The sequence below is a fragment of the Bufo bufo genome, chromosome 10, assembly GCF_905171765.1.
Source record: "Bufo bufo chromosome 10, aBufBuf1.1, whole genome shotgun sequence".
Classification (NCBI taxonomy): domain Eukaryota; kingdom Metazoa; phylum Chordata; class Amphibia; order Anura; family Bufonidae; genus Bufo; species Bufo bufo.
The window spans coordinates 5437553-5457812 of NC_053398.1; the positions used below are offsets into that span (position 1 = coordinate 5437553).

The 20260-nt window shown below is 51.7% G+C and overlaps 1 protein-coding gene across 1 annotated transcript in view; it reads left to right on the forward strand.

The window, feature by feature from the left end:
• Positions 1 to 18389, forward strand: part of STK33 (serine/threonine kinase 33) — a 52874-nt gene extending 34485 nt beyond the window's left edge. The window contains exons 9-13 of the mRNA XM_040410319.1: positions 4306 to 4418; positions 6736 to 6821; positions 7119 to 7331; positions 8233 to 8316; positions 17301 to 18389. Coding sequence (XP_040266253.1) covers positions 4306 to 4418; positions 6736 to 6821; positions 7119 to 7331; positions 8233 to 8316; positions 17301 to 17498 — 694 coding nt within the window. The 3' untranslated portion in view covers positions 17499 to 18389. The remainder of the gene's footprint in view (positions 1 to 4305; positions 4419 to 6735; positions 6822 to 7118; positions 7332 to 8232; positions 8317 to 17300) is intronic.
• Positions 18390 to 20260: the final 1871 nt, after the last annotated feature.

Consider the following 20260-nt stretch of genomic DNA (forward strand, 5'->3'; position numbering starts at 1 on the left):
GCCGGGGAGAGACAACATGTTCATCCCAGTAATGGAGGAACAGGAGTCTCTATCTGAGGCCAGGCTGAGAGAGGGGAACACATACAGCTATAGAGATGGCAGGTAAGCGAGACCAGTAACACACTTCCCTGCCACAGACACACTGACTGGAACCCGTGCACAAGTGCTGGTGTCCCCACCAACATTAAAAAGGACACAGCACAAACCACACAGGAACCCAGGACACCCATAGCTGCAATAAACGTGAGACACCAGAAGAACATCTATGACCACAAGGGTGGCCCTCACTGGACAGATGGACTATGAAGACCAGGAGGATAGCTCCAGCATACACCATGGCTGGAGAACCCCCCAGCTTCAGGCATCCAGCAGAGGCTAAATAGCCCAAGCAGCCGCCCCCACACATAAACCCAGTGTTCACAAAACACTAGGAAGGGAGTTAACCCTTCCAATACCAGGCAAGGGAAGGAAGCCACTTAAAGGGGAAGTGCACACACAAACATAGGAAGCTACACGTTGCCGCCGGCAACAGCATGCGTAGCAACAGTGTCACAGCGCACACCATAGGCCGTGACAGTCGCTAGTGGGTGCCCCCTCTGTCCCCCCCCAGTCTCTAGCGGGTGCCCCCTCTGTCCCCCCCCAGTCTCTAGCGGGTGCCCCCTCTGTCCCCCCCAGTCTCTAGCGGGTGCCCCCTCTGTCCCCCCCAGTCTCTAGCGGGTGCCCCCTCTGTCCCCCCCAGTCTCTAGCGGGTGCCCCCTCTGTCCCACCAGTCTCTAGTGGGTGCTCCTCTTCTTGCCTATAGAGAACTGCACCCCACTGAATGGAGGCTTGCCCGTCACTTGGCAGTAGCGGTGATTACACTTGCGTTGTGGAGACTCTCCGGCGGTAATCTGCGCGACGTGGAGTGAAATGTAGAATCGGCATTCTGTCGTCTGTTCCCCGAACCACAGTCTGTTACCATCCCCCTGATACGTCCCGTCCTCGTCGCCGCGGCGTTGTCACTGCAGATGGATATTTAGTTTTTTTTTTTTTTTTTTGTTGTTTTTTATTTTATTTTTTACCACTCAGATCATAGTGTGAAAACATCCCGTAAATCGTGGCGCCATTCTCTGCTCTCCCGAGTGACTAATTGTGATTTTCATTATTCCGTCTATAATATCTTTATACGTCCACAAAACAAATAAAAGGAATTTGCATTTTGATGAGGATCATTATGTAATGGCGCGCGCTGACACTTGTGAAATTGGGTTACGTTCATTGGCGGAATAATTGACTACCAGAAAAAGAGCCATTTATTAGTCAATAAAGTTCATCAGATGAGCGACAGCGACCCCTGCAGGCCGGCCAGGCGCATCACATCCTGCAGGGAAATTCCTTTCATCCGGGATCGGCACCGCACCAGAGGGACAGCAGCAGGTTTTATCGTGGGCTCCCAGTTTCCCTATAGGTTCTCTGTCCTTACATGTGTGCGGCCATCTGATAATTAGCGTTGAGCGAACTTCTGTTTTAAGTTCGGCGTCTAAAGTTCGGCTTCCGGTTAGCGGAGAATCCCGATATGGATTCCGAATTCCGTTGTGGTCCGTGGTAGCGGAATCAATCGGCCATTATTGATTCCGCTACCACGGACCACAACGGAATTCGGAATCCATATCGGGATTCTTCGCTAACCGGAAGCCGAACTTTAGACGCCGAACTTAAAACAGAAGTTCGCTCAACACTACTGATAATCCAACATGAGGTGGTAGGTACCTCAATACCCACCGCCCTGGGGGTCTCCCTGCTCCCAGAATAGAAGATAAATTTCGCAAAGTTTTGGGATCTCAGGTGAGACCGGACGACCATCAGATGTGCATTAGGTGTTCAGCCTGTGATAAAGAGGTCTGGAGAGTTCTAGAAGAGGGGTCTGGAGGAAGGGGGCTGAGGGGTCTGGAGGAAGGGGGCTGAGGGGTACGGAGGAAGGGGTCTGGAGGAGGGGGGCTGAGTGTTCCGGAAGAGGGGACGGTGGAGGGGTCTGGAGGAGGGGGGCTGAGTGTTCCGGAAGAGGGGACGGTGGAGGGGTCTGGAGGAAGGGGGCTGAGGGGTCCGAAAGAGGGGACGGTGGAGGGGTCTGGAGGAAGGGGGCTGAGGGGTCTAGAAGGGGGGTACGGAGGAGGGGGGCTGAGTGTTCCGGAAGAGGGGACGGTGGAGGGGTCTGGAGGAAGGGGGCTGAGGGGTCCGAAAGAGGGGACGGTGGAGGGGTCTGGAGGAAGGGGGCTGAGGGGTCTAGAAGGGGGGTACGGAGGAGGGGGGCTGAGTGTTCCGGAAGAGGGGACGGTGGAGGGGTCTGGAGGAAGGGGGCTGAGGGGTCTGGAGGAAGGGGGCTGAGTGTTCCGGAAGAGGGGACGGTGGAGGGGTCTGGAGGAAGGGGGCTGAGGGGTCTGGAGGAGGGGGGCTGAGGGGTCTGGAGGAGGGGGGCTGAGGGGTCTGGAGGAGGGGGGCTGAGTGTTCCGGAAGAGGGGACGGCTGAGGGGTCTGGAGGAAGGGGGCTGAGGGGTCTGGAGGAAGGGGGCTGAGTGTTCCGGAAGAGGGGACGGTGGAGGGGTCTGGAGGAAGGGGGCTGAGGGGTCTGGAGGAGGGGGGCTGAGGGGTCTGGAGGAGGGGGGCTGAGTGTTCCGGAAGAGGGGACGGCTGAGGGGTCTGGAGGAAGGGGGCTGAGGGGTCTGGAGGAAGGGGGCTGAGGGGTCTGGAGGAAGGGGGCTGAGGGGTCTGGAGGAAGGGGGCTGAGGGGTCTGGAGGAAGGGGGCTGAGGGGTCTGGAGGAGGAGGGGACGGCGGAGGGGTCTGGAGGAGGAGGGGACGGCGGAGGGGTCTGGAGGAGGAGGGGACGGCGGAGGGGTCTGGAGGAGGAGGGGACGGCGGAGGGGTCTGGAGGAGGGGACGGCGGAGGGGTCTGGAGGAGGGGGACGGAGGAAGGGGGGGGGGGACGGAGGAAGGGGTCTGGAAGAGGGGGGCGGAGGAAGGGGGGGGGGACGGAGGAAGGGGTCTGGAGGGGGGGGACGGAGGAAGGGGTCTGGAGGAGGGGGACGGAGGAAGCGGTCTGGAGGAGGGGGACGGAGGAAGGGGTCTGGAGGAGGGGGGCTGAGGGGTCTGGAGGAGGGGGGCTGAGGGGTCTGGAGGAAGGGGGCTGAGGGGTCTGGAGGAAGGGGGCTGAGGGGTCTGGAGGAGGGGGGCTGAGGGGTCTGGAGGAAGGGGGCTGAGGGGTCTGGAGGAAGGGGGCTGAGGGGTCTGGAGGAAGGGGGCTGAGGGGTCTGGAGGAGGGGGGCTGAGGGGTCTGGAGGAGGGGGGCTGAGGGGTCCGGAAGAGGGGACGGTGGAGGGGTCTGGAGGAAGGGGGCTGAGTGGTCCGGAAGAGGGGACGGTGGAGGGGTCTGGAGGAAGGGGGCTGAGGGGTACGGAGGAGGGGGGCTGAGGGGTACGGAGGAGGGGGGCTGAGGGGTACGGAGGAGGGGGGCTGAGGGGTACGGAGGAGGGGGGCTGAGGGGTCTGGAGGAAGGGGGCTGAGGGGTCTGGAGGAAGGGGGCTGAGGGGTCTGGAGGAAGGGGGCTGAGGGGTCTGGAGGAAGGGGGCTGAGGGGTCTGGAGGAGGGGGGCTGAGGGGTCTGGAGGAGGAGGGGACGGTGGAGGGGTCTGGAGGAGGGGGACGGAGGAAGGGGGGGGGACGGAGGAAGGGGGCTGAGGGGTCTGGAGGAGGGGACGGTGGAGGGGTCTGGAAGGGGGGACGGAGGAAGGGGGCGGAGGAGGAAGGGGGCTGAGGGGTACGGAGGAGGGGGGCTGAGTGGTCTGGAAGAGGGGACGGTGGAGTGGTACGGAGGAAGGGGGCTGAGGGGTCTGGAAGAGGGGACGGAGGAATGGGCGGAGGAAGGGGGCAGAGGGGTCTAGAGAGGTGGCACAAAGGGGTCTGAAGGAGGGGGGACAGAGGGGTCTGGAAGAGCTGGGGGAAGGGTTCAGGAAGAGGGGACGGAGGGGGGGGCAGAGTAGTCTGGGTTGGGAGCGGAGGGGTCTGGAGGAGGGGGCACTATGGGATGAGCTGTGACGAGACGCTCACGATGCAGCCCCCCGCGCTCTTCTGTCCGCTGGTTTTGCTCTCCTGCTACTTTCCCCACTGTGATGTTTCTCTAATAAACCCTGACTGTGTGAACCTGGGCTAACGTGTTATTTGGGGTGAGCTTCGGTGTTGAGCAGGGGGTCCGCGTCGCTCCATGTCTGCTCCAGTTACTGGTCCTAGGGGTCCATAAATCCACTTTCTTGCCTCCTGATTTTTGCCTGTAGGTTATCCGGGGATCCGCCATTTATGGGAAGCTCAGAAGACAAACTTTTTGAACTTGTAAAGCGAGGGGAATTAAAGTTCTCGGCTTCAGTCTGGCAGTCGGTGAGCGAGGCGGGTAAGTGCCCACACAGAATGTCGCGTGTTTACATCCCCTGTAAGGACAGAAGCAGCGTGCGTCGCTGACAAAAGGCTTTTAATGGCCGCGAGGAGCCCGGGCCGGACCCAAGAGCCTTTCAGCAGCGACACGGCGGGCAGAGGCGGCCATTGTTCCGCTGACATGGAGGTTACTTAGGAAAGGTTCTGCTATCGATTGCCCGCCTTATGTAATATCTAATGTCAGCCAGCGGGAATGGATTGAGCCTCGCGCCTCCTCCTCCCACATGCACTTAGAGAAACCTCACACCCAGGGTCTGCACAATATTTAGGGGCAGTCGGGTGCAAACAAGGGGGGAGTCCGCACAGAATGGCCGCAGCCTCCATTTATTCCCCTGAATCTGGCAGTTTCACTAAAAGAAAAAAAACCTTGTTAATCAGCGAGACAAACGCTTAAAGGGATAGTCCTGTCTTCTGTGCTTAAAGGGCTAGCCCTGTCTTCTGTGCTTAGAGGGCTAGCCCTGTCTTCTGTGCTTAGAGGGCTAGCCCTGTCTTCTGTGCTTAGAGGGATAGTCCTGTCTTCTGTGCTTAGAGGGATAGCCCCGTCTTCTGTGCTTAGAGGGCTAGCCCCGTCTTCTCTGCTTAGAGGGCTAGCCCCGTCTTCTGTGCTTAGAGGGCTAGCCCCGTCTTCTCTGCTTAGAGGGCTAGCCCCGTCTTCTGTGCTTAGAGGGCTAGCCCCGTCTTCTCTGCTTAGAGGGCTAGCCCCGTCTTCTCTGCTTAGAGGGCTAGCCCCGTCTTCTCTGCTTAGAGGGCTAGCCCCGTCTTCTCTGCTTAGAGGGCTAGCCCCGTCTTCTCTGCTTAGAGGGCTAGCCCCGTCTTCTCTGCTTAGAGGGCTAGCCCCGTCTTCTCTGCTTAGAGGGCTAGCCCCGTCTTCTCTGCTTAGAGGGCTAGCCCCGTCTTCTCTGCTTAGAGGGCTAGCCCCGTCTTCTGTGCTTAGAGGGCTAGCCCCGTCTTCTGTGCTTAGAGGGCTAGCCCCGTCTTCTGTGCTTAGAGGGCTAGCCCCGTCTTCTCTGCTTAGAGGGCTAGCCCCGTCTTCTCTGCTTAGAGGGCTAGCCCCGTCTTCTCTGCTTAGAGGGCTAGCCCCGTCTTCTCTGCTTAGAGGGCTAGCCCCGTCTTCTCTGCTTAGAGGGCTAGCCCCGTCTTCTCTGCTTAGAGGGCTAGCCCCGTCTTCTCTGCTTAGAGGGCTAGCCCCGTCTTCTCTGCTTAGAGGGCTAGCCCCGTCTTCTCTGCTTAGAGGGCTAGCCCCGTCTTCTCTGCTTAGAGGGCTAGCCCCGTCTTCTCTGCTTAGAGGGCTAGCCCCGTCTTCTCTGCTTAGAGGGCTAGCCCCGTCTTCTGTACATATAGCTTAAAGGGATATTAAACTTTCTGCATTAATCCCTGAGGATTTTCAAGACCTCTGCTTGCTGTTATTTGCCCTGGGTGTGTGACAGAACACGGCACCGATAACTGCGCTGTAATGAGCAGTGTACCATCACACAGAACCAATGGATGTAAACATTGAAGGTTCCTCACGATTGCCAGCAAGCAGAGATCTTGAAAACTGTGAGGAATTGATGCAGAAAGTAAAAAGAAAATGGTTAAAGAGTTTCATTATGCAAAAAATAAGATTTATTGAATCCAGAATATCCCCTTATTAGGAAGTCCTGCAGCTTTATATTCGTTCTTCTTTCAGATCCTCTCCTCACCATTTTCTAGATCTCTGCTTGCTGTCCATGATTGGCATTTTGTTGTTAATATTCAGAAGCAGAGATTTCATCCTGATTTAATACTTCTCGCAGCTGAGGTTTTGTTATAGTTGCTTCCAGCCTATGTAATATTGTCGAGCAGGACAAAGCTCAGATTTCCTACAGGATTGCTTAGACCGGGCCAACCTGCGGCTCTCCCGCTGTTGGAAAACTACAACTCCCAGCATGCCCACAGCTGTCAGACTATAGCAGGGCAAGGTGGGAGTTGTAGTTTTACAACAGCTGGAGAGCCGCAGGTTGGCCATGCCTGACTTAGACCGATACATTGTAACAAACCCATCAACTGTATGAAGATTACTGGGTGGGTTTAAATTCTTTGGGTGCTAAGAAGAATGTTCCAGTTTGGTGACAGCAAACAGAGATCTTGAAAATAGTGGCATGATCAATGACTCATGTCAGTTGAGGGGCCCCGATTCAGATTATGCCTCAGGGCCCCGTAACTTCAGTTCTGTGTACCCCCCCTCCCCCGGCCTCTCATCCTTCCTGATATTCTGCATTTGTCTTATTGTTTGTTCTTTTTATTTTTTCTTCAAGCCAAAGATGTTCTGCAGAAGCTTCTGAGAGTGGATCCCGCCGACCGGATCACTGCTAACGAGCTGCTCGACAACCCCTGGATCACAGTAGGTTGCCGCCTATAGAAATTCAGTAAAATCCCGCGAACCCCAGGTTTCCCGGGCTGCACGCCAGGATAATCGCGCTTCACCTCAGGTCACAATGCAATATGGCGCCTCATCGCTGCTAATGCTTGCCATGGGTGTCACAGAAGTCCCATGTAAATATGGAGACACGTGCCCGCAATAACACCGCAGCTGGCAGTCCTGGGCGATCGGTGCTTGTGCCACCCTCCATATGGCGCCGCTGTCCGTGCAATGCGTTATCAATCCCCCTCTTACAGAGTCTTTTCTGTCATTGGTTAGGGGGACACCAGCAGCGTCCCGAGACCGTCCAATGTGCTGGAGATGATGAAGACATGGAGGAACATCCTGGACAATGATGACCATCCGGAAGGAGATTCAAACAGCGTTTCAGACGCCGCCATGTCGGGCACGGCGCGGAGCAGCCCAGCCAGCAGCAATGGCACGTCTGAGACCGACAGCTGCAGCAGCAAACCATCCACGCCAACCAAACCGGTATATAAAGGAGACCCCCACCCAGACGTGCACACACATGTATTTGTCTATGGGACCCCTAACCAGCCCCTTCCCACCTCTGCAGGAGAACGCTGCATCCCCTCCCCCCTCCGTAACGTACGGTCCCTTTGATTTACAGCACAGGCGCTGTCTTTCTGTGATAACACTCAAGCGTTAAAGCCGGGACGTGACCCCATTTAACGAGTAGCGTCCCATAAAATCTCCGTTTTATTGTTATTTGCGGTTTATTGACGAATCGGACGTTTCCCTTGCGCCGTATTTCTGAGCGACGTTTTCAGTGTCTTTTTACTGGACAGTAAATGTCAGCCTCTGACTTACAGACGGGATGGCCGCTACGTTTTCTCGTAATTCGTATCTTTGCTTAGTTTATTGCTGGGGGATAAACTCTTTGTGGCAAAGGAAGGACTCGCCGACGGTCCCATACTGCTCGTTCACCAACCGGTGCCTCTAAGTGGGTCCTGCCCCTCCTCATGCCCATTATACTGGACACCGTTATTAAAGGGATATTCCACTTTTGCAGATCATTCCTTAATGAAAAATTGTTCAACTTTTCAATACACATATGGCTGCGAACCCGTCCTGACCTAATGTGATAGGGAAAGCACAGATGTGATAGTAGCCTTACCCACATACTCCTGGGGGGGGGGCCCCTTTAACTTCCTCTGTTGGGGTCCCGGTTGACCGTTGCAGTGACAGCCGCTGTTTGCGGTCATTTCTTGGTCAGTGCTATAAACACCTGTAGACTGGGTGACGTACACAGCGCGGCGGCCGCCTCCCTTCCTGCGTCTGCTCCTTCTGTTGTATCCTCCACCGTCATCCTGCGTCCATTCAGTCCCCCCCCCCCCCAGCCGCTCATAAATCTTTGCTTCATTACTTTTAGGTTGAGAAGAAGAAGCTTCTATCCTGTTCTCTGCCAAACGGGACGGTCCTGAAGAAGAACGCAAGCCTCAGGCCTTCTAACGCAGTAAGTTCAGCATGCATGGGTCCGGGCACCGGCCAGGTAGGTTACTATCCATTGCTATTATTTCTGACCCCTCCATACACAATGGGCTCAGCTGAAGATGCCTGTTTACTGATTAACTCCAAGCGGGTACGGGCACCTGCCAGGTAGGTTACTGTCACTGTAAGTCAGCTGCACCCTGGGCTTAGACAAGCATGCATGTGTTTTCAGCCCTGATTACAGCTCTGAGGGGGTGAATGCACCAGCAGTCACTCGGTGGATCATTGCTTTATCTAGATAGAATTCTACATGGAAGTGACGCATTATCCGTATGTTTCCACCCAGGGGCGGACACAGACAGCAGAGGGCCCCTGTGCAAACAATGTGCCTGGGCCCCCCCCCCCCCCCCAGCCAAATTCGCAACCTAACCTATTCCGTCCTAACATTACTTAGAGCAATACAAAACATTCAGGGTGAGGCTACTTTCACACCTGCGGCACTACGCTCCGGCTGAAAATGCAAGGAATCGGCCGGACACAAACCGCAGCATGCGGCCCCGCTGATTCTCTGCATTTTTGCCAGATTGTGGCCGGATCTCTGCCGGACCCTTATTATAGTCAATGGGGCCGGCGGGCATTCTGTCTGCACCCAGCAGAGCCGGATCCAGTGAAGTCCAGCAGCCTGTTCTCTGCCAGGATCACTAACACAGATGTGACTGTAGCCTAATACAGCGCCTCATACCTCGTACATCCAGGGTAATACAGCGCCCCATACCTCGTACATCCAGGGTAATACAGAGCCCCATACCTCTTACATCCAGGGTAATACAGCGCCTCATACCTCGTACATCCAGGGTAATACAGCGCACATACCTCGTACATCCAGGGTAATACAGCGCCTCATACCTCGTACATCCAGGGTAATACAGCGCCTCATACCTCTTACATCCAGGGTAATACAGCGCCTCATACCTCGTACATCCAGGGTAATACAGCGCCCCATACCTCGTACATCCAGGGTAATACAGCGCCTCATACCTCGTACATCCAGGGTAATACAGCGCACATACCTCGTACATCCAGGGTAATACAGCGCCTCATACCTCGTACATCCAGGGTAATACAGCGCCTCATACCTCTTACATCCAGGGTAATACAGCGCCTCATACCTCGTACATCCAGGGTAATACAGCGCCCCATACCTCGTACATCCAGGGTAATACAGCGCCTCATACCTCGTACATCCAGGGTAATACAGCGCCTCATACCTCGTACATCCAGGGTAATACAGCGCCTCATACCTCGTACATCCAGGGTAATACAGCGCCTCATACCTCGTACATCCAGGGTAATACAGCGCCTCATACCTCGTACATCCAGGGTAATACAGCGCCTCATACCTCATACATCCAGGGTAATACAGCGCCTCATACCTCTTACATCCAGGGTAATACAGCGCCTCATACCTCGTACATCCAGGGTAATACAGCGCCTCATACCTCTTACATCCAGGGTAATACAGCGCCCCATACCTCTTACATCCAGGGTAATACAGCGCCTCATACCTCTTACATCCAGGGTAATACAGCGCCCCATACCTCTTACATCCAGTGACGTCTCCTCTGATGTAGACGTCCTCTGTCCTCATCTTCTCCTTTCAGACCAGACCGCCATGATGACTTCTTTCAGCCGTCTCTTCTCTCTGCAGAGTTTGAAAGACATCTTAGTTTCCTATTTTTCCATCATCCTCCCACCTTCCGAACACCCCGTCCTGCCACCCCCAATACTGTGCCCGCTGTTCCCCCGAATACTAGTTACACACATATGGTTCCCTTTTAATAATTACTGGCACACAGTGTCCTAAAAAATAACTGCGCCCAGGAAACAGTGTCCCTGACACTAATAGTGTGAACATAATGTTCCCCAAAAATAATTGTGCTAAGCTGATACCGTGCGAGGTGCCCCCCACAGTAATAGTGGTCCCCAAAATCCCACCAATAGTAATAATTATCTACCAGACAACACGTAGTAGTAATAGTGCCCCTACAGTAATAATGTGTATAACTGTGTCCAGAAGTAATAATGCTCCCATAGTGCTCATACTAGTATTCAAGTTCCTCATAGTCCCTCAACTGTAATAAAGCCCACCATAATGCCCCCGGTAGTAATAATTCTCTTTATAATGTGTTACAGTAAAAATAAAAGTGCCCTATTGTGTGGCAGAATAAAAAATACCTCCTCATAGTGCCCCCTGTAGAGCCAATGTCCCCATAGTACCCTCATAATGTGTGCCAATGCCCCTTACTGTGTGCCCAAAAAACCTTTTAGTGCCCCCAGTTGAGACAAGGTCCCCATAGTGCTCTATAATTTGCGCCAGTATAAAATACTCCTATATCGTGCCCCAATAGTGCGCCTCCCCTCATCCCCCATGGTGCCTGACAATGTGCCAGAATAAAATGCCCCCATAATGTGTGCCAGTATAATTTCCCTATATAATGACCCCAATAGTGCTCCTCTCCTCCCTTCTCCATAGTGCCCCCATGTGTGCCAGTATATAAGATAGGGTCCCCAAAGTGCTCCTCCCCTCCATTGTGCCCCCCCATGTGTTTCAGTATATAAAATAGGGCCCCCATATTTCTCCCCCCTCCATGGACATGACACATTATCCGTATGTTTCCACCTGTATCACCGCATGGACGTGACACATTATCCGTATGTTTCCACCTGTATCACCGCATGGACGTGACACATTATCTGTATGTTTCCACCTGTATCACCGCATGGACGTGACACATTATCTGTATGTTTCCACCTGTATCACCGCATGGACGTGACACATTATCCGTATGTTTCCACCTGTATCACCGCATGGACGTGACACATTATCCGTATGTTTCCACCTGTATCACCGCATGGACGTGACACATTATCCGTATGTTTCCACCTGTATCACCGCATGGACGGGACACATTATCTGTATGTTTCCACCTGTATCACCGCATGGACGTGACACATTATCTGTATGTTTCCACCTGTATCACCGCATGGACGTGACACATTATCCGTATGTTTCCACCTGTATCACCGCATGGACGTGACACATTATCCGTATGTTTCCACCTGTATCACCGCATGGACGTGACACATTATCCGTATGTTTCCACCTGTATCACCGCATGGACGGGACACATTATCCGTATGTTTCCGCCTGTATCACCGCATGGACGGGACACATTATCCGTATGTTTCCACCTGTATCACCGCATGGACGGGACACATTATCCGTATGTTTCCGCCTGTATCACCGCATGGACGGGACACATTATCCGTATGTTTCCACCTGTATCACCGCATGGACGTGACACATTATCTGTATGTTTCCACCTGTATCACCGCATGGACGTGACACATTATCCGTATGTTTCCACCTGTATCACCGCATGGACGGGACACATTATCCGTATGTTTCCACCTGTATCACCGCATGGACGGGACACATTATCCGTATGTTTCCACCTGTATCACCGCATGGACGTGACACATTATCTGTATGACCGCATGGACGTTACACATTATCTGTATGACCGCATGGACGTGACACATTATCTGTATGTTTCCACCTGTATCACCGCATGGACGTGACACATTATCTGTATGTTTCCACCTGTATCACCGCATGGACGTGACACATTATCCGTATGTTTCCACCTGTATCACCGCATGGACGGGACACATTATCTGTATGTTTCCACCTGTATCACCGCATGGACGTGACACATTATCTGTATGTTTCCACCTGTATCACCGCATGGACGTGACACATTATCCGTATGTTTCCACCTGTATCACCGCATGGACGTGACACATTATCCGTATGTTTCCACCTGTATCACCGCATGGACGTGACACATTATCCGTATGTTTCCACCTGTATCACCGCATGGACGGGACACATTATCCGTATGTTTCCGCCTGTATCACCGCATGGACGGGACACATTATCCGTATGTTTCCACCTGTATCACCGCATGGACGGGACACATTATCCGTATGTTTCCGCCTGTATCACCGCATGGACGGGACACATTATCCGTATGTTTCCACCTGTATCACCGCATGGACGTGACACATTATCTGTATGTTTCCACCTGTATCACCGCATGGACGTGACACATTATCCGTATGTTTCCACCTGTATCACCGCATGGACGGGACACATTATCCGTATGTTTCCACCTGTATCACCGCATGGACGGGACACATTATCCGTATGTTTCCACCTGTATCACCGCATGGACGTGACACATTATCTGTATGACCGCATGGACGTTACACATTATCTGTATGACCGCATGGACGTGACACATTATCTGTATGTTTCCACCTGTATCACCGCATGGACGGGACACATTATCCGTATGATTCCACCTGTATCACCGCATGGACGGGACACATTATCCGTATGTTTCCACCTGTATCACCGCATGGACGGGACACATTATCCGTATGTTTCCACCTGTATCACCGCATGGACGTGACACATTATCTGTATGACCGCATGGACGTGACACATTATCTGTATGACCGCATGGACGTGACACATTATCTGTATGTTTCCACCTGTATCACCGCATGGACGTGACACATTATCTGTATGACCGCATGGACGTGACACATTATCTGTATGACCGCATGGACGTGACCCATTATCCGTATGTTTCCACCTGTATCACCGCATGGACGGGACACATTATCCGTATGACCGCATGGACGTGACACATTATCTGTATGACCGCATGGACGTGACACATTATCTGTATGTTTCCACCTGTATCACCGCATGGACGTGACACATTATCTGTATGACCGCATGGACGTGACACATTATCTGTATGACCGCATGGACGTGACCCATTATCCGTATGTTTCCACCTGTATCACCGCATGGACGGGACACATTATCCGTATGTTTCCACCTGTATCACCGCATGGACGTGACACATTATCTGTATGTTTCCACCTGTATCACCGCATGGACGGGACACATTATCTGTATGACCGCATGGACGTGACACATTATCTGTATGACCGCATGGACGTGACACATTATCCGTATGTTTCCACCTGTATCACCGCATGGACGTGACACATTATCCGTATGTTTCCACCTGTATCACCGGATGGACGTGACACATTATCCGTATGATTCCACCTGTATCACCGCATGGACGTGACACATTATCCGTATGTTTCCGCCTGTATCACCGCATGGACGTGACCCATTATCCGTATGTTTCCACCTGTATCACCGCATGGACGGGACACATTATCCGTATGACCGCATGGACGTGACACATTATCTGTATGACCGCATGGACGTGACACATTATCTGTATGTTTCCACCTGTATCACCGCATGGACGTGACACATTATCTGTATGACCGCATGGACGTGACACATTATCTGTATGACCGCATGGACGTGACCCATTATCCGTATGTTTCCACCTGTATCACCGCATGGACGGGACACATTATCCGTATGTTTCCACCTGTATCACCGCATGGACGTGACACATTATCTGTATGTTTCCACCTGTATCACCGCATGGACGTGACACATTATCTGTATGACCGCATGGACGTGACACATTATCTGTATGACCGCATGGACGTGACCCATTATCCGTATGTTTCCACCTGTATCACCGCATGGACGGGACACATTATCCGTATGTTTCCACCTGTATCACCGCATGGACGGGACACATTATCTGTATGTTTCCACCTGTATCACCGCATGGACGTGACACATTATCCGTATGTTTCCACCTGTATCACCGCATGGACGTGACACATTATCTGTATGATTCCACGTGTATCACCGCATGGACGTGACACATTATCTGTATGTTTCCACCTGTATCACCGCATGGACGTGACACATTATCTGTATGACCGCATGGACGTGACACATTATCTGTATGACCGCATGGACGTGACACATTATCCGTATGTTTCCACCTGTATCACCGCATGGACGTGACACATTATCCGTATGATTCCACCTGTATCACCGCATGGACGTGACACATTATCTGTATGTTTCCACCTGTATCACCGCATGGACGGGACACATTATCCGTATGTTTCCACCTGTATCACCGCATGGACGGGACACATTATCCGTATGTTTCCGCCTGTATCACCGCATGGACGGGACACATTATCCGTATGTTTCCGCCTGTATCACCGCATGGACGTGACACATTATCCGTATGTTTCCACCTGTATCACCGCATGGACGTGACCCATTATCCGTATGTTTCCACCTGTATCACCGCATGGACGGGACACATTATCCGTATGTTTCCACCTGTATCACCGCATGGACGGGACACATTATCCGTATGTTTCCACCTGTATCACCGCATGGACGTGACACATTATCTGTATGACCGCATGGACGTGACACATTATCTGTATGTTTCCACCTGTATCACCGCATGGACGTGACACATTATCTGTATGACCGCATGGACGTGACACATTATCTGTATGACCGCATGGACGTGACCCATTATCCGTATGTTTCCACCTGTATCACCGCATGGACGGGACACATTATCCGTATGTTTCCACCTGTATCACCGCATGGACGGGACACATTATCTGTATGTTTCCACCTGTATCACCGCATGGACGTGACACATTATCTGTATGACCGCATGGACGTGACACATTATCTGTATGACCGCATGGACGTGACCCATTATCCGTATGTTTCCACCTGTATCACCGCATGGACGGGACACATTATCCGTATGTTTCCACCTGTATCACCGCATGGACGTGACACATTATCCGTATGTTTCCACCTGTATCACCGCATGGACGTGACACATTATCTGTATGTTTCCACCTGTATCACCGCATGGACGTGACACATTATCTGTATGACCGCATGGACGTGACACATTATCTGTATGACCGCATGGACGTGACACATTATCTGTATGACCGCATGGACGTGACCCATTATCCGTATGTTTCCACCTGTATCACCGCATGGACGGGACACATTATCCGTATGTTTCCACCTGTATCACCGCATGGACGGGACACATTATCTGTATGTTTCCACCTGTATCACCGCATGGACGGGACACATTATCCGTATGTTTCCACCTGTATCACCGCATGGACGTGACACATTATCTGTATGTTTCCACCTGTATCACCGCATGGACGTGACACATTATCTGTATGACCGCATGGACGTGACACATTATCTGTATGACCGCATGGACGTGACACATTATCCGTATGTTTCCACCTGTATCACCGCATGGACGTGACACATTATCCGTATGTTTCCACCTGTATCACCGGATGGACGTGACACATTATCCGTATGATTCCACCTGTATCACCGCATGGACGTGACACATTATCCGTATGTTTCCGCCTGTATCGCCGCATGGACGGGACACATTATCCGTATGTTTCCGCCTGTATCACCGCATGGACGTGACACATTATCCGTATGTTTCTACCTGTATCACCGCATGGACGTGACACATTATCCGTATGTTTCCACCTGTATCACCGCATGGACGGGACACATTATCCGTATGTTTCCACCTGTATCACCGCATGGACGGGACACATTATCCGTATGTTTCCACCTGTATCACCGCATGGACGTGACACATTATCCGTATGATTCCACGTGTATCACCGCATGGACGTGACACATTATCCGTATGTTTCCACCTGTATCACCGCATGGACGGGACACATTATCCGTATGTTTCCACCTGTATCCCCGCATGGACGTGACACATTATCTGTATGACCGCATGGACGTGACACATCTGTATGACCGCATGGACGTGACACATTATCTGTATGACCGCATGGACGTGACACATTATCTGTATGTTTCCACCTGTATCACCGCATGGACGTGACACATTATCCGTATGTTTCCACCTGTATCACCGCATGGACGGGACACATTATCCGTATGTTTCCACCTGTATCACCGCATGGACGTGACACATTATCTGTATGTTTCCACCTGTATCACCGCATGGACGTGACACATTATCTGTATGTTTCCACCTGTATCACAGCATGGACGTGACACATTATCTGTATGTTTCCACCTGTATCACCGCATGGACGTGACACATTATCTGTATGACCGCATGGACGTGACACATTATCTGTATGACCGCATGGACGTGACACATTATCTGTATGACCGCATGGACGTGACACATTATCTGTATGACCGCATGGACGTGACACATTATCTGTATGACCGCATGGACGTGACACATTATCTGTATGTTTCCACCTGTATCACCGCATGGACGTGACACATTATCCGTATGTTTCCACCTGTATCACCGCATGGACGTCACACATTATCCGTATGTTTCCACCTGTATCACCGCATGGACGTGACACATTATCCGTATGTTTCCACCTGTATCACCGCATGGACGTGACACATTATCCGTATGATTCCACGTGTATCACCGCATGGACGTGACACATTATCCGTATGATTCCACCTGTATCACCGCATGGACGTGACACATTATCCGTATGTTTCCACCTGTATCACCGCATGGACGTGACACATTATCCGTATGTTTCCACCTGTATCACCGCATGGACGTGACACATTATCCGTATGTTTCCACCTGTATCACCGCATGGACGTCACACATTATCCGTATGTTTCCACCTGTATCACCGCATGGACGTGACACATTATCCGTATGATTCCACGTGTATCACCGCATGGACGTGACACATTATCTGTATGTTTCCACCTGTATCACCGCATGGACGCGACACATTATCCGTATGTTTCCACCTGTATCACCGCATGGACGTGACACATTATCCGTATGTTTCCACCTGTATCACCGCATGGACGTGACCCATTATCCGTATGTTTCCACCTGTATCATGTCTGTTCTCTGTCCTCAGGCAGCCGAGAGGAAAACCTCTCCAAAGTCCAAGCCCAGACGGCTTCAAGATGGCCAGGACCAAACTCTGTCACAGACCTTAAGAGTGACCCCCGGGAAGGTGGACCCTGGAAGAATCTGCATGAGCTCCAGTCACAGCTTGGGCCACAGAGTGTCTCCCGGACCCCCGAACACCCACCGCCCGAAAAAGACGTTGTAACCTTCAACAATAGGAAATCTTTGTGCCAAAGTAACAGGGGCCCAACCCCCACAATGAAGAGCAGACACAGGAGATTTCATTCTCTGCTACGTGTGAACACCGCAATCAACACATTTACGGAACCGTCTCTGCCGGCGCCGAAGACCCGGCCCTTTGATTGCACTGACTTTAGGGAACACAATGCGGACCCCCCTGTGCCTTGTGTAGTGTCTTAGAGCAGATGCGCCGTCCTTCCCTGCAGATCCGGACCTTAACCACCTATCCATAACTTATCACCGTACCTTTTAAAGGAGAGATTGGTGCTTCATGAGGACGGCGGCAGGGAGCGGGTAAAGGCTGCTGCCCACTGCGGGCGTCAGTACAATGGAGGAATTTCTGAGGTCAAGGACTAGAAGTCCAGAGAGGGGACGGGTAGGACATGAACGCGTACGTAGACTACGTTGATAGCAGAGATTCCTCCATTGAAGCTGTAAGTCATCACGTCGTGGTGACGTCTGACGTGCCTGTGACTTTACATAGAATTGCATTGACACAAAGCACATCAGCGGGGCCGGCGGTGGCAGTCACACGAGGGGACAGCAAAACGTAATTCAGCCCGTATGTAGGCCGCCCCAATGGCCCAGCCCTCGCCATCATTCGCTTTCTTATTCAGTCAGCTGTGATCTGTCAAAAGATCTGGAGAAGTGACCGGATTTTTATTAAAATGACAATGGTCACGGCTTGAACCCCACAGACCGCTCCTAACTTTGTGCTGCTATGATGGCGTTGAGTGAAATCTGAGCGTGTAGCTGGGAGCGGCGCGCGCCCGACTTCGGAAAATCACATTCATGTGTTAACTCTTCAGATTTTCTCTTCCCATTAAAAACTTGTCATCTCGTCTGCTGCTGCCGTTTCTTCTGTGAAATTTGCATAAAAAAACAAGGGGATTTAGTCATTTGACAAAAATCTGATTAATAGGGCAGCAACAGAGAGAGCGCGTGTCGTCGGAGGTCCCATAATCCCCCTCTGCTCTGCGCCACCTCAGTCCTTACCTCAAGCTGCATTAGTAATCCGATTTTAGGTAGAGAGTCATCTTAAAGGGATTTATTCAGTTTAGAAAACGTTTCCCCACCAAGACCCTCGTCTGTGATCCAGGGCAGAGAGCGGCTGCCATTCTGGGGGGCCCCCCCCCCCTCTCATCTCTGCCTCCCATAGATTTCTACAGGATTCTTAATACTGATACATTGTAACAACCCCTCAGCATATGTAATAAATGTCCCAATTTAATGGTGAGGACTTGAAGTACAACGTATATTAGAAAGTTTCTGAGCTTCACATCGGAACGTATCTTGAGCAGCAGCCGCTTATAGGTGTAAAGCGGACGTGACGTTGAATCGCCGTTGCCACGGTTTATTAGGGTCTCCATTTAATAGGTTTCACGTATAAAAATCATCCAATCACAGAACATCCCCCCCCCCTCCCCCGCCGAGCTGTTAAATATAGTTTGTCTTCACCGCGCCGTCACCCCAGAATCTAAATTTAAGCCTTTTTTTTTTTTTTTTCCTAATTCATCCAGCAATTTTCCGAGGCTGCGCAGGCAGATGGCGGTTTTTCCGCGCAGGACTATCAATCTCTTAATGACGTTCCTTATTTTAAACTACTTTGTATTCAGGACTTCTGCAATTATAATAAATGAGTTCATTTAAACTTCAAATCAATCAGAGGAAGAAAAAAAAAAAAAAAATGTAAGTACCAATTAAGAATGAAAAAGTGATCTCCATCATCGTCTCCAATATTAATGTGGTGTGATGGGGCTGTCGGCGGCCGCAGAGCGTTACAGCGGCGTACACCGAGAGCCGCGACGCTCTGCTACCTGGATGATTGTGTGAATAAGATGTGATCGCTCTGTCACCTGTGTCGTGACAACAAAGCTAACGACTCGCTAATGGGGGCTGTGCTCGGCCGCAGTCCCACCGCCAGATCCCATAGAGAAAAATCTGCATCATCCCACTTTCCGAGGGTACTTACTCGGTTACACCTAATACAGCGATTGAAACGCGCTAGGCCTCCTGCACATGGCCATATTACGGCTTTGTATACCTCTGAGGCGCTTATAGACGTCTAAGGGCCGCCATTCCTCCATCATTCATAGGACAGGTATGTAGGTCTTACGGGGCTGCCATTGTAGAGAAACACTCACTGGGGTACATTGTAAAACATTTTGTAGGGTCCCCACCCTTCCCATGGGTGAGCTTGATAGACTTATGTCTTTTTTTTTTTTTAACCATATTAACTATGTACCTACGTCTGCTTGCCATCAGTGAATAGAAACAATCATCTATGGTTTAGGCTACTTTCACACTAGCGTTTTTTGTGGATCCGTCATAAACGGATCCGGATGTATTATGTCTTATATAGCCATGATGGATCCGTCATGAACACTGTTGAAAGTCCAATGGGGGACGGATCCGTTTTCTATTGTGTCGTCTTGCTCCGCACCACATCGCGAACAGAAAAACACAGCTTGCAGCGTTATTCTGTCCGCGATAGGAGCGCAACCGAACGGAACAGAATGCATTTTGGAGAGCTCCGTTCTGTTTCGTTCAGTTTTGTCCTCATTGACAATGAATGGGGACAAAACTGAAGCGTTTTCATCCTATGACGGATCTCAATAGCGGAATTGAAAACGCTAGTGTGAAAGTGGCCTTAAATACTGCAGACCATACCTCTCCTCTGTACTGGTAGTTTGCTACAGTGTGTCAGTGCTGGTGAAATGGATCAGT